Below are 15,482 nucleotides of genomic sequence, written 5' to 3' on the forward strand. Positions count from 1 at the left end.
TCTTCACCGCCTGCTGTACCTGCATGCAAACTTTCAATGAATGATGTACCATGACACTCAGGTCTCATTGCGCACCTCCCCTTTTCCTAATCTGTCGCCATTCAGATAATATTCTGCCTTCCTGGTTTTGCCACCAAAGTGGGTAACCTCACATTTATCCACATTATAATACATCTGCCATGCATTTGCCCACTCACCTAACAAAAGGGAAGGTCTGTGATAGGATGGAAGGCAGGAGAGATGAGAGAAACAAAAGGGATGATGGGCCGGAATGAAATGGTAATGACAGCAGTTAGAAAAAGGTTAGTCTAGATAGGGTGTGAATGGCGGAATAATGACCGGCAGCCATTGGAGACAAAGTGAATAAAAAGATAAGATCGGAGGGGGGGCGGAAGGGAGCCAAAAATGGGCAGAGGTTATACTCTGAAATTGAACTCTATGTCGAGTCCAGAAGGCTGTATAGTGCCTAAATGAAAGATGAGGCGCTGTTCCTCGAGTTTGCGTTGAGCTTCATTTTAGGAGGCGGAGGACAGTGACATCGGAGTGGGAGTGGAGCAGGGAATTAAAGTGAGTCAACCGGAAGCTCAGAGTCATGGACTGATCGGAGGTGCTCCGCAAAGCGGTCACCCAATCTGCGTTTGGTCTCCCCAATGTAGAGACCACATTGTGAGCAGCGAATACAGTATACTAAATTGAAAGTCGTACAAGTAAATCGCTGTTTCACCTGGAAGGAGTATTTGGAGCCCTGGATAGTGGGAAGGGAGGAAGTAAAAGGGCAGGTTTTGCATCTCCTTCGCTTGCACGGGAAATTGGCATGGGAAAGGTGTCGCGGAGGGAGTTGAGGGGGGAGGGGAGGGGAAGTGTGATTGATGGTGGGATCACGCTGGAGGTGGCGGAAATGGCGGAGGATGATCCGTTGAATGCGGAGACTGGTGGGGTGAAAGGCAAGGACAAGGGGAACCCTATCGTGGTTCTGAGAGGGAGGAGAAGGGGTGAGAGAGCAACGGTGCAGGAAATAGAATGGACCCGGTTGAGGTCCATGTTAACCACGCCGGAGGGGAATCCTTGGTTGAGGAGAAAGGAAGACATGTCAGAGGCACTAGTGTGAAAAGTGGCGTCATCAGAGCAGATACAACGGAGAAACTGGGAGAATGGAATGGAGTCCTTTAACTTCTCTAGTTACCCACGCTTGATCCATTTTTCCTGTGAAATTTTTAATTCTTCAAAAGAACATAAGTTTGTTGAGAATTATGAACTATTACTTTAAATGTTCAGCATTGCTTTTCTACCGTCATATTTTAAAATCTAATTTCACAATCAACCGTAGCCAACTTGTCCCTCATTCCGACATAATTGGCTTTGTTTCAATTTAAGACCACATCACTCTCAAATTCAATAACATTCTATCATATTATGAGCACTCTTGTCCAGAGGATCCTTTACTATAAAATTACTAATTAACCATGTCTCAGTACACAATACTAGATCTAAAATAACTTGTTCTCTAGTTGGTTCCTTTCATCATAAATCAGTCCTTCAATAGAGGAATCAGCCATGAGGTCATCATTTCTAGAGCTTAGAGGTTTCCCTTGTGCTTGAGTGACCAAAAATGAACACAGTTCTCAAGATGTGGTCTGACCAAATAATCGCAAGCTTTGACATGATGGCCTCAGACTTGTACTCTGCTGATGTGACAATATAGCTCAGCATTCTTTGTTTTATTGTGGCCCAGCAAAGACTAGACATAGCAAGTGTCTAGTCCATCCCTCCCAGATCTCCGTCATCCTTTCCCCAGCCACATCAACATTCATTAAGAATGCTTCTTTTTACCTTCCAAACAAGTAACACTTGTTGCCGACTTGCAAATTTTGCGTCTGTCCTTTTGTGGTTCCTGACTGCCGCACTTCTCTACCTGAATCCAAGTCATGCATTATAGATTTTATGCATATCTAACCTCTGACTCCACACAAGAAATGCTTACCATATAATTCAGCCTGTGTTTAAAGCCAAGTAAGTGTGACATGAAGGAGGAAAATCCTCCTCGACTGTTGCAAAGTCCACAGAAGAACATTGGATCTGGTGACCCTTCAGTCTGATATTCAATCACGTAGTTCAGTCCTGTACAAAAACACACATTCACAACACAAATTTCTCTTATTTACCTGAACTTAGAACATCTTAGAACGAGACATGTCCAAAGAAAAATCCCTGTTGGTATGTTCATGATGTATAAACCATGCACCTGAAAGCCTAGTTTCTGGTCCTAGTTTGGTAGCTAGGCATGAACCAGTACATTATTGATCACCAGGTCTTTAATTTCAATTTTTGTACAGCAAACAGAATCACATAAAAGCATCCTATACATTTGTAATAGGGAAGTGTGGCACAATATAACTCAAGATTAACTCAATGGAGTAGCAAGATATAGACCAAGATCCTGATCTGAGTGAACCACTGTGGAAGTATACCAGGAGAAAGCCCAACATCCCCCAACAGAGAAAATAAGTTACTCTAAGTACCTACTAGGCAACCACCATCATCAGACAATCTGAGATCGAAAATGCTGCCATCCCCATCCAGAAATGGAAAATGTTAGATTATCTACCCAGTGACTTCTATTCTTAGATGACCTGGATAGAAGCCAATGTACTTAAATCAAGGCTGCAGCTGCAACGAGGCTGTCTAAAGGAGGTAAAAATTCTGATAACCAACTGAACCTTTCTAACCAGAGTTGGTTGATATGAAAACCCTGCTTTGTGGATACCATGGCAAGCTTCACTTATAGCACTCTGTGCAAACTTCTGCTCTTAGTCCACCTACATGGGCTCCTTTCCAAACGAGATGTGTTATTTCTTTAAAAAGAGTATGACAAAGTCTGAGGAATCCTTGTAAATACCTCTAATGCTAGTGATATGTCCAAAAGGGATTAGGAGCACACGAACAGGAGGAGGACATTCCATTAGGCCTTTCTGCCATTCCATTAGATCACGACTGATTGGTACCTCCACACTGCCTTAGCACCATATTGCTTGATATCCTTAACTAACAAAAATATTTTCTCGAAGACTGTCTTCACAGGATATCTCCAACCTGACCACAGGATGTACAGCAGGCCCTTGGACAGCCAGAATCAATAAACTACTAAGTACCCCATCAGTTCCTAGATTAAACCACTTCTGGCCATGAACTTGCGTGTCATTTTGCATTGGATACGGGGATATCTGTACTCCCTGCCTACCTTGGACTTAAACTGGCTAACACAGGTTTAGTGCTAAATCATGTTCTGACACAAAGATTGTACCAAAGCTTTAACAATTTAGAACTATTTACTGATAAGATACATTTATTCCCAGGAACATTCCAGTGATCAAATATCAAGCTCAGTGACATCATTTTAATCCTAAAAATTTGTACTACAGGTATTTACATATTCTCAACTGAAAATAAACACTTAGATTTGCAACAGCAGGCACATTCATTAATGGAAGAAAATATTAAAATGGCATAGGACAAAATAATTTTACTGGAAACAGCAAAAAACATACCAATTAAAGGATCTTCTACGTGCACATCTCGTAAGTGTTGTTCCAAAAGGGATGACCCATAAGCATGTTGTGCATCAATCGTTGGTACATTTTTTTTAGCTATAACAGAAGAAGTCAAAATTAAACAGTGTATAATTATTTTTTTTAAATACCGATTGACAACCCAGTGCTACTTCTATGCAACTGCACGGTTATGGAGAGATGCTATAGGTCAGCATATGACCTATGACTAACCCTATATGCTTGGTCTATTGTAGACTGCCAATAAGAAAGTACAATTATTAAAAATTGAAACAGAACTGATAATTCCTCACTGTTGCGCTCTGGATTCCAGAAAGTTGCTGAGGTTATTGTTGACTTATCTTCTTCCATAACACATGATCTGGCAAATTCCCTTTTGAAAATGGGGTACTGATGGCAAGACAACACCAAGGATAGATTCCTCTGATTTCTTGGAATGGAGTCCTTTGGTGTAAACATCAGAGATACTTCAACTTTTTGCTTTTACCAGGGACAGAGATGAATTTCAGTTTCTTAAAAAAAAACAGTTCCACCTGTAGTTATTTATAGGCAACGGCAGACATTTAAAGATCACATCGCTGAACTTCAACAATTGTACATCCCTGTCTGGCGTTAAAAAAAAAACGGGGAAGGTGGCTTAACCGTGGCTAGCAAGGGAAATTAGGAATAGTGTTAAATCCAAGAAAGAGGCATATAAATTGGCCAGAAAAAGCAGCAAACCTGAGGACTGGGAGAAATTTAGAATTCAGCAGAGGAGTACAAAGTGTTTAATTAGGAGGGGGAAAATAGAGTATGAGAGTAAGCTTGCAGGGAACATAAAAAACTGACTGTAAAAGCTTCTATACATAGAAACATCGAAAATAGGTACAGGAGTAGGCCATTCGGCCCTTTGAGTATGCACCATCATTCAATAAGATCATGGCTCATCATTCACCTCAGTACCCCTTTTCTGCTTTCTCTCCATACCCCTTGATCCCTTTGGCCGTAAGGGCCATATCTAACTCCCTCTTGAATATATCCAATGAACTGGCATCAACAACTCTCTGCGGTCGGGAATTCCACAGGTTAACAACTGAGTGAAGAAGTTTCTCCTCATCTCGGTCTTAGATGGATTACCCCTTATCCTTAGACTGTGTCTTCTGGTTCTGGACTTCCCCAACATCGGGAACATTCTTCCTTCATCTAACCTGTCCAGTCGAGTCAGAATTTTATATGTGATCCCCTCTCATCCATCTAAACTCCAGTGAATACAGGCCCAGTCGATCCAGTCTCTCCTCATATGTCAGTCCTGCCATCCCAGGAATCAGTCTGGTGAACCTTTGCTGCACTCCCTCAATGGCGAGAACGTCCTTCCTCCGATTAGGAGACCAAAACATTCCAGGTGAGGCCTCACCAAGACCCTGTAAAACTGCAGGAAGACCTCCCTTGCTCCTATACTCAAATCCCCTAGCTATTAAGGCCTTCTTCACCGCCTGCTGTACCTGCATGCCAACTTTCAATGACTGATGTACCATGACACCCAGGTTTCCTTGCACCTCCCCGTTTCCTAATCTGCCACCATTCAGATAATATTCTGCCTTCCTGTTTTTGCCACCAAAATGGATAACCTCACATTTATCCACATTATACTGCATCTGCCATGCATTTGCCCACTCACCTAACCTGTCCAAGTCACCCTGCAGCCTCTAAGTGTCCTCCTCACAGCTCACACCGCCACCCTGTTTAGTGTCATCTGCAAACTTGGAGATATTACATTCAATTCCTCCATCTAAATCATTAATGTATATTGTAAATAGCTAGGGTCCCAGCACTGAGCCCTGCGGCATCCCACTAGTCACTGCCTGCCATTCTGAAAAGGACCCGTTTGTCCCGACTCTGCTTCCTGTCCGCCAACCCGTTCTCTATCCACGTCAATACATTACCCCCAATACCATGTGCTTTAATTTTGCACATTAATCTCTTGTGTGGGACCTTGTCAAAAGCCTTTTGAAAGTCCAAATACACCACATCGACTGGTTCTCCCTAGTTACATCCTCAAAAAATTCCAGAAGATTTGTCAAGCATGATTCAAGCTGACTTGGACCGATCCTGTCACTGCTTTCCAAATGCACTGCTATTTCATCTTTAATAATTGATTCCAACATTTTCCCCACTACTGGTGTCAGGTTAACCGGTCTATAATTACCCGTTTTCTCTCTCCCTCCTTTTTAAAAAAGTGGTATTACATTAGCTACCCTCCAGTCCATAGGGACTGATCCAGAATCGATGGATGCATTGGTGATCATTTTCCAACAGTCTACTATTTCTAGGGCCACTTCCTTAAGTACTCTGGGATGCAGACTATCAGGCCCCGTGGATTTATCGGCCTTCAATTTCCCCAACACAATTTCCCGCCTAATAAGGATATCCTTCAGTAGACTCTCGGTCCCCTAGTACTTCCGAAAGACTATTTGTGTCTTCCTTCGTGAAGACAGAATCAAAGTATCTGTTCAACTGGTCTGCCATTTCTTTCTTCCCCATTATAAATTCACCTGAATCTGACTGCAAGAGGCCTACGTTTGTCTTCACTAATCTTTTTCTCTTTACATATCTATAGAAGCTTTTGTAGTCAGTTTGTGTGTTCCCGGCAAGCTTCCTCTCTCACTCTATTTCCCCCCTCCTAATTAGAAACATAGAAAGTAGGTGCAGGAGCAGGCCATTCAGCCCTTCTAGCCTGCACCGCCATTCAATGAGTTCATGGTTGAACATGAAACTTCAGTACCCCCTTCCTGCTTTCTCGCCATACCCCTTGATCCCCCGAGAAGTAAGGACTTCACCTAACTCCCTTTTTAATATATTTAGTGAATTGGCCTCAACTACTTTCTGTGGTAGAGAATTCCACAGGTTCACCATTCTCTGGGTGAAGAAGTTTCTCCTCATCTCGGTCCTAAATGGCTTACCCCTTATCCTTAGACTGTGACCCCTGGTTCTGGACTTCCCCAACATTGGGAACATTCTTCCTGCGTCTAACCTGTCTAAACCCGTCAGAATTTTTAACTTTTCTATGAGGTCCCCTCTGTGAATACAAGCCCAGTTGATCCAGTCTTTCTTGATAGGTCAGTCCCACCATCCCGGGAATCAGTCTGGTGAATCTTCGCTGCACTCCCTCAATAGCAAGAATGTCCTTCCTCAAGTTAGACCACCAAAACTGTACACAATACTCCAGGTGTGGCCTCACCAAGGCCCTGTACAACTGTAGCAACACCTCCCTGCCCCTGTACTCAAATCCCCTCGCTATGAAGGCCAACATGCCATTTGCTTTCTTAACCGCCTGCTGTACCTGCATGCCAACCTTCAATGACTGATGTACCATGACACCCAGGTCTCGTTGCACCTTCCCTTTTCCTAATCTGTCACCATTCAGATAATAGTCTGTCTCTCTGTTTTTACCACCAAAGTGGATAACCTCACATTTATCCACATTATACTTCATCTGCCATTCATTTGCCCACTCACCTAACCAAGTCACTCTGCAGCCTCATAGCATCCTCCTCGCAGCTCACACTGCCACCCAACTTAGTGTCATCCGCAAATGTGGAGATACTACATTTAATCCCCTCGTCTAAATCATTAATGTACAATGTAAACAGCTGGGGCCCCAGCACAGAACTTTACGGTACCCCACAAGTCATTGCCTGCCATTCTGAAAAGTACCCATTTACTCCTACTCTTTGCTTCCTGTCTGACAACCAGTTCTCAATCCACGTCAGCACGCTACCCCCAATCCCATGTGCTTTAACTTTGCACATTAATCTCTTGTGTGGGACCTTGTCGAAAGCCTTCTGAAAGTCCAAATATACCACATCAACTGGTTCTCCCTTGTCCACTCTACTGGAAACATCCTCAAAAAATTCCAGAAGGTTTGTCAAGCATGATTTCCCTTTCACAAATCCATGCTGACTTGGACCTATCATGTCACCATTTTCCAAATGCGCTGCTATGACATCCTTAATAATTGATTCCATCATTTTACCCACTACTGAGGTCAGGCTGACCGGTCTATAATTCCCTGTTTTCTCTCTCCCTCCTTTTTAAAAAAGTGGGGTTACATTGGCTACCCTCCACTCGATAGGAACTGATCCAGAGTCAATGGAATGTTGGAAAATGACTGTCAATGCATCCGCTATTTCCAAGGCCACCTCCTTAAGTACTCTGGGATGCAGTCCATCAGACCCTGGGGATTTATCGGCCTTCAATCCCATCAATTTCCCCAACACAATTTCCCGACTAATAAAGATTTCCCTCAGTTCCTCCTCCTTACTAGACCCTCTGACCCCTTTTATATCTGGAAGGTTGTTTGTGTCCTCCTTAGTGAATACCGAACCAAAGTACTTGTTCAATTGGTCTGCCATTTCTTTGTTCCCCGTTATGACTTCCCCTGATTCTGACTGCAGGGGACCTACGTTTGTCTTTACTAACCTTTTTCTCTTTACATACCTATAGAAACTTTTGCAATCCGCCTTAATGTTCCCTGCAAGCTTCTTCTCGTACTCCATTTTCCCTGCCCTAATCAAACCCTTTGTCCTTCTCTGCTGAGTTCTAAATATCTCCCAGTCCCCGGGTTCGCTGCTATTTCTGGCCAATTTGTATGCCACTTCCTTGGCTTTAATACTATCCCTGATTTCCCTAGATAGCCATGGTTGAGCCACCTTCCCTTTTTTATTTTTACGCCAGACAGGAATGTACAATTGTTGTAATTCATCCATGCGGTCTCTAAATGTCTGCCATTGCCCATCCACAGTCAACCCCTTAAGTATCATTCGCCAATCTATCCTAGCCAATTCACGCCTCATACCTTCAAAGTTACCCTTCTTTAAGTTCTGGACCATGGTCTCTGAATTAACTGTTTCATTCTCCATCCTAATGCAGAATTCCAACATATTATGGTCACTCTTCCCCAAGGGGCCTCGCACAATGAGATTGCTAATTAATCCTCTCTCATTACACAACACCCAGTCTAAGATGGCCCCCCCCCTAGTTGGTTCCTCGACATATTAACCCCTTTGTCCTCCTCTGCTGAATTCTAAATTTTTCCCAGTCCTCAGGTTTGCTGCTTTTTCTGGCCAATTTATATGCCTCTTCCTTGGATTTAACACTATCCTTAATTTTCCTTGTTAGCCACGGTTGAGTCACCTTTTATTTTTACTCCAAACAGGGATGTACAATTATTGAAGCTCATCCATGTGATCCTTAAATGTTTGCCATTGCCTATCCACCATCAACTCTAAGTATTATTTGCCAGTCTATTCTAGCCAATTCACATCTCATACCATCGAAGTTACCTTTCCTTAAGTTCAGGACCCTAGTATCTGAACTAACTGTGTCACTTTCCATCTTAATAAAGAATTCTACCATGTTATGGTCACTCTTCCCCAAGGGGCCTCGCACAACAAGATTGCTAATTAGTCTTTTCTCATTACACATCACCCAGTCTATGATGGCCAGCCCTCTAGTTGGCTCGACATATTGGTCTAGAAAGCCATCCCTAATACACTCCAGAAAATCGTCCTCCACCATATTGCTACCAGTTTGGTTCGCCCAATCTAGATTGGGTGAAAAGAAAAAGATTAGTGAAGACAAATGTAGGTCCCTTGCAGTCAGAATCAGGTGAATTTATAATGGGGAACAAAGAAATGGCAGACCAATTGAACAAATACTTTGGTTCTATCTTCACTAAGGAAGACACAAATAATCTTCTGGAAATACTAGGGAACAGAGGGTCTAGTGAGAAGGAGGAACTGAAAGAAATTCTTATTAAGTCAGCAAATTGTGTTAGGGAAATTGATGGGATTGAAGGTCGATAAATCCCCAGGGCCTGATAGTCTGCATCCCAGAGTACTTAAGGAAGTGGCCCTAGAAATAGTGGATGCATTGGTGATCATTTTCCAACAGTCTATAGACTCTAGATCATCTCCTATGGATTGGAGGGTAGCTAATGTAACCCCACTTTTTAAAAAAAGGAGAGACAACAAGGAATTATAGACCGGTTAGCCTGACATCAGTAGTGGGGAAAATGTTGGAATCAATTATTAAAGATGTAATAGCAACGCATTTGGAAATCCGTGACAGGATCGGTTCAAGTCAGCATTGATTTATGAAGGGGAAATCATCTAGACAAATCTTCTAGAATTTTTTGAGGATGTAACTAGTAGAGTGGACAAGGGAGAACCAGTGGATGTGGCGTATTTGGACTTTCAAAAGGCTTTTGACAAGGTTCCACACAAGAGATTAGTGTGCAACATTAAAGCACATGGTATTGGGGATAATGTATTGACATGGATAAAGAACTGGTTGGCAGACAGGAAGCAAAGAGTGGAAATAAACAGGTCCTTTTCAGAATGGCAGGCAGTGACTAGTGAGGTACCGCAAGGTTCAGTGCTGGGTGGGACCCCAGCTATTTACAATATACATTAATGATTTAGACGAAGGAATTGAATGTAATATCTCCAAGTTTGCAGATGACACCAAGCTGGGTAGTAGTGTGAACTGTGAGGAGGATGCTAAGAGGCTGCAGGGTGACTTGGACAGGTTAGGTGAGTGGGCAAACACATGGCAGATGCAGTATAATGTAGATAAATGTGAGGTTATCCACTTTGGTGGCAAAAACAGGAAGGCAGAATATTATCTGAATGGTGACAGATTAGGAAAAGGGGAGGTGCAACGAGATCTGGGTGTCATGGTACATCAGTCATTGAAAGTTGGCATGCAGGTACAGCAGGCGGCGAAGGCGGCAAATGACATGTTGGCCTTCATAGCAAGAGGATTTGAGTTTAGGAGCAGGGAGATTTTACTGCTGTTGTACAGGGCATTTCTGAGGCCACACCTTGAATATTGTGTAGTTTTGGTCTCCTAATCTGAGGAAGGACATTCTTGCTGTTGAGAGAGTGCAGCGAAGGTTCACCAGACTGATTCCTTGGAGTTCAGGACTGACACATGAAGGAAGGCTGAATCGACTAGGCTTATATTCACTGGAATTTAGAAGAATGAGAAAGGATCTCATAGAAACATAAAATTCTGCCGGGATTGGACAGGTTAGATGTTGGAAGAATGTTCCCGATGTTGGGGAAGTCCAGAACCAGGGGTCACAGTCTAAGGATAAGGGGTAAGCCATTTAGGAGCGAGGGGAGGAGAAACTTCTTCACGCAGAGCATTGTGAACCTGTGGAATTCTCTTCCACAGAAAGTTGTTGAGGTTAGTTCGTTAGATATATTCAAAAGTGAGTTAGATGTGGCCCTTACGGTTAACGGGATCAAGGGGTATGGAGAGAAAGCAGGAATGGGCTACTGAAATTGAATGATCAGGTGGTGCAGGCTCGAGGGGCCGAATGGCATACTATTTTCTATGTTTATGTCTCTTGGGAAGATGTGCATAATCTATTGGAACAATTGAAGTGGGACAAAGGGACTGTTTCTATATTCTGTACTTTCATTAATGCAGATCATTCATAAAAGTCACAACTCTTTTCTTAAGGCTTAACTACCACCAAGGATCATTTTACTCTTCAATCGCAATTGAAAATGGCATCTTATGAAGCTGCTGTGTTTCTTAGGAAGATGGTCATTGAATTCATCATTTGTTTCCTAAAATACAGGGTTATACCAAATTTAACACATCAAAGAAATGGAATCAAAAATTATTGCTGTCAAATGCACTTCCCTATAATGGCCAAGTCCTGACATGCATCAATAAGAGGGGGAATGCCATTTCTTGTGTTCAGTATGAGATTATACAAAACGCAACACATTTTGTTGTTCAACTGCTGTTGTCAAAGACATTGCTTCTGATGCTATCATGCAAAAGCTAGAAAATGCTAAGACTGTCTAATTTTTGAATAAATTCTAATTTGTGATCATTTAAAGTAGAGTTTCATGAGGAGTGCACTAATGATTGCAGCAGCATTCAGCTCCAAGGGTAGGATGTGGGACTACTCCAGCATTTGCTCAAATAAAATATTTCTACTGCAGAGGAACTGTAATAAACTAAAGCAGCTATACTGCGAATAATTTAAGGAAGCATTGTATACCTGACTGGGTCATTTTCATCCTGCAAATGATACACATCCTCCACACATGGTAAAACCACAGCCTAGATTCACAGATTGTGAGGCAATCTTTCTTAAATTATAAAAAGTAAAAGGAAGAGTGGGGTCAATTATGGACCAAAAAGGAGATATTTTGTGGAGGTAGAGGATATGGCCGAGGTACTGAATAAGTATTTTGTATTTGTCTTCACTAAAGAGGAAGATGCTGCCAATGTAGCAGCAAAGGTGGAGGTCATAGAGAAATTGCACTGGATAAAAATAGATAAAGAGGCACTTAAAGGGTTGGCAGTACTCAAAGTAGAAAAGTCAACCGGTCTGGATGGAATGCATCCTAGGTTGCTGAGGGAAGGAAGGGTAGAAATAGCAGAGGCTTTGGCCACAATCTTCCAATCCTCCTTAGGTATGGGAATGGTGCCAGAGGACAAGAGAGTTGCAAATATTACACCCCTGTTCAAAAAGTGGCGAGGGATAAACCCGGTAACTATAGGTCAGTTAACCTGGGGAAACTTTTAGAAATAGTAATCTAGAATACAATTAATTGTCACTTGAAAAACATGGGTTAATCAATGACAAGCAACAAGGATTTGTTAAAGGTAAATAGTGTCCGACTCACTTGATTGAGTTCTTAGATGAAGTAATGGAAAGGATTGATGAGGGTAAGGAAGTTGATGTGCATATGGACTTTCAAAAGGCATTTGATAAAGTATCACATAATAAACTTGATAGCAAAATTGAAGCCCTTGGAAAAAGGGCAGTGGCAGCATGGATACAAAACTAGTTAAGAGACAGAAAGCAATGTAATAGTGAATTGGTTGTTTTTCAGACTGAAGGGAGGTATACAGGGTTGGTATTGGGACCACGAGTCTTTTTGATGTATATTAAAGACCTGGACTTGGATATAAAGGGCATAATTTTAAAGTTTGCAGACACAAAATTCAAAAGCAGAGGCAGAGAGTATGAAAACAGGGAAGTTATGCTTAACCTTTCCGAATCACTGGTTAGGTTTTAAGCTGGAGTATCGTGTCCAGAGAGGGTCAGGGAGATTTGATAGGTTTTCAAAATCATGAAGAACTTTGATAGAGTAAACAAGAATAAATCTGTTCCACTGGTTGAAAAGTCAGTATCCAGAGAGCACGGATTTAAAGGAAATGGCAAAAGAGGCAGAGGTGAGATGAGGACAATGTTGTTAAACACAACAAGGTGGTATGCACTGCCTGAATGGGTGGTGGAAGCAGATTCAATTCAACCTTCTAAAAGGGAATTGAATAAATACTTGAAGGGAAGAAAATTACAGGGCTATGGGAAAAGAACAGGAGTGCGACTAATTGGAATGCTCTTTCAAAAAGCTGGTACAGGCACAAGGGGCTGAACGGCCTGTGTGCTAAAGTAGACTGGGAAAATAGACTAAAGTATGGGATGGTTGATGAGCAGTGGCAGACATTTAAGGAGATATTTCATAACTCGCAACAAAAATATATCCCAATGAGAAGGAAAGACTGTAAGAGAAGGGATAACCATCCGTGGCTAACTAAGGAAATAAGGGAGGGTATCAAATTGAAAACTAAGGCATACAATGTGGCCAAAACTACTGGGAGGCCAGAGGATTGGGAAATTTTTAAAAGCCAGCAGAGAACGACTAAAAATATGATTAAAAGACGGGAGAGAGATTATGAAATTAAGCTACCACGAAATATAAAACAGATAGTAAGAGTTTCTACAGGTAAATAAAAAGGAAAGGAGTGGCTAAAGTAAATATTGGTCCCCTGGAGGATGAGACTGGGGAATTAATAATGGAGAACAGGGAAATGGCAGAGACGTTGAACAAATATTTTGTATCGGTCTTCATGGTAGAAGATACTAAAAACACAAAGTGGATATTCAAGGGGCTATAGGGAGGGAGGGACTTAACACAATCACTATCACTAATGAAGTAGTACTAGGTAAAATAATGGGACTAAAGGCAGACTCCTGGACCTGATGGCTTACATCCTAGGGTCTTAAGAGAAGCAGCAGAGATAGTGGATGCATTGGTTGTAATCTACCAAAATTCCCTGAATTCTGGGGCGGTCCCAGCGGATTGGAAAACCGTAAATGTAACGCCCCTATTTAAAAAAGGAAGCAGACAAAAAGCAGGAAACTATAGACCAGTCAGGCTAACATCTGTCGGAAAAATGCTGGAGTCCATTATTAAGGAAGCAGTAGCGGGACATTTCGAAAAGTATGATTCAATGAAGCAGAGTCAACATGGTTTTATGAAAGGGAAATCATGTTTGACAAATTTGCTGGAGTTCTTTGAGGATGTAATGGACAGGGTGGATAAGGAGAAACCAGTGGATGTGGTGTATTTGGATTTCCAGAAGGCATTCGATAAGGTGCCATGTAAGAGGTTACTGCACAAGATAAAAGCTCACAGGGTTGGGGGTAATATATTAGCATGGATAGAGGATTGGCTAACTAACAGAAAGCAGAGAGTCGGGATAAATGGTTCATTTTCCGGTTGGCAAAGAGTGACTAGTCGGATGTCGCAGGGATTGGTGCTGGGTCCTCAACAATTTACAATCTATATTAATGACTTGAATGAAGGGACTGAGTGTAATGTTGCCAAGTCTGCTGATGATACAAAGATGGGTCGGAAAGCAAATTGTGAGGAGGACACAAAAAATCTGCAAAGGGATATAGACAGGCTAAGTGAGTGGGCAAAAATTTGGCAGATGGAGTATAATGTGGGAAAATGTGAGGTTATCCACCTTGGCAGAAATAATAGAAAAGCAAATTATAATTTAAATGGAGAAAAATTGCAAAGTGCTACAGTACAGAGGGACCTGGAGGTCCTTGTGCATGAAACACAAAAAGTTAGTGTGTAGGTACAGCAGGAAGGCAAATGGAATGTTGGCCTTTATTGCAAGGGGGATAGAGTATAAAAGCAGATAAGTTCTGCTACAACTGTACACGGTATTGGTGAGGCTACACCTGGATTGGAGCCTGTTCAGAGGAGGTTCACTAGATTGATTCCGGAGATGAGGGGGTTGACTTATGAGAATAGGTTGAGTAGGTTGGGCCTATACACATTGAAGTTCAGAAGAATGAGAAGTGATCTTATTGAAATTTATAAGATAATGAGGGGGCTCGACAAGGTGGATGCAGAGAGGATATTTTCACTTATAGGGGAACTAAAACTAGAACTAGGAGGCATAGTCTTACAATAAGGAGCCGCCCATTTAAAACTGAGATGAGGAGAAATGTCTTCTCTCAGAGGGTTGTAAATGTATGGAATCCTCTGCCCCAGAGAGCTATGGAGGCTGGGTCATTGAATATATTTACGGTGAAGATACAGATTTTTGAGCGAAGGAATAAAGGGTTATGGGGAGCGGGCAGGGAAGTGGAGCTGAGTCCATGATCAGATCAGCCATGATCTTATTGAGTGGCGGAGCAGGTTCGAGGGGCCAAATGGCCTACTCCTGCTCCTATTTCTCATGTTCTTATGATTCTATGAATAATGTGCGATGCACACATACATACACGATGCTACCTGTGGTCTTTGACTCCCACGGTCTATAAAATTCCAAGACTTGCGCAATTGTGCCCATTTGTTTTGACCTGAAGCTAAAATGAAAATACCACTTATGAACTCTCAAAAATGATAAGCCTCCAGAGTCTGCAGGGTAGATGGGTGGTAATATGGAAGTGGCAAGGATGCATATCATTCTATGAACGAACATGACTCATATTGGTAACGTTATAAAATAAAAATCCACATCTTTCATGCACCATCACGGAATTTTTAAAAAACAGTATAAAATTAAAAGCCACACCACCAGCCATCAGGACTGATCTCC

General features: G+C 42.1%; 1 protein-coding gene across 1 annotated transcript in view; it reads right to left on the bottom strand.

Moving 5' to 3' along the window:
* LOC139264519 (uncharacterized) overlaps positions 1-15,482 on the bottom strand; it is a 102,569-nt gene that overhangs the window by 58,755 nt on the left and 28,332 nt on the right. The window contains exons 5-6 of the mRNA XM_070881108.1: positions 3,546-3,644; positions 1,982-2,118 (exon numbers count right to left, since the gene is read on the bottom strand). Coding sequence (XP_070737209.1) covers positions 1,982-2,118; positions 3,546-3,644 — 236 coding nt within the window. The remainder of the gene's footprint in view (positions 1-1,981; positions 2,119-3,545; positions 3,645-15,482) is intronic.

Source organism: Pristiophorus japonicus, chromosome 5 (genome assembly GCF_044704955.1).
Source record: "Pristiophorus japonicus isolate sPriJap1 chromosome 5, sPriJap1.hap1, whole genome shotgun sequence".
Lineage (NCBI taxonomy): Eukaryota > Metazoa > Chordata > Chondrichthyes > Pristiophoridae > Pristiophorus > Pristiophorus japonicus.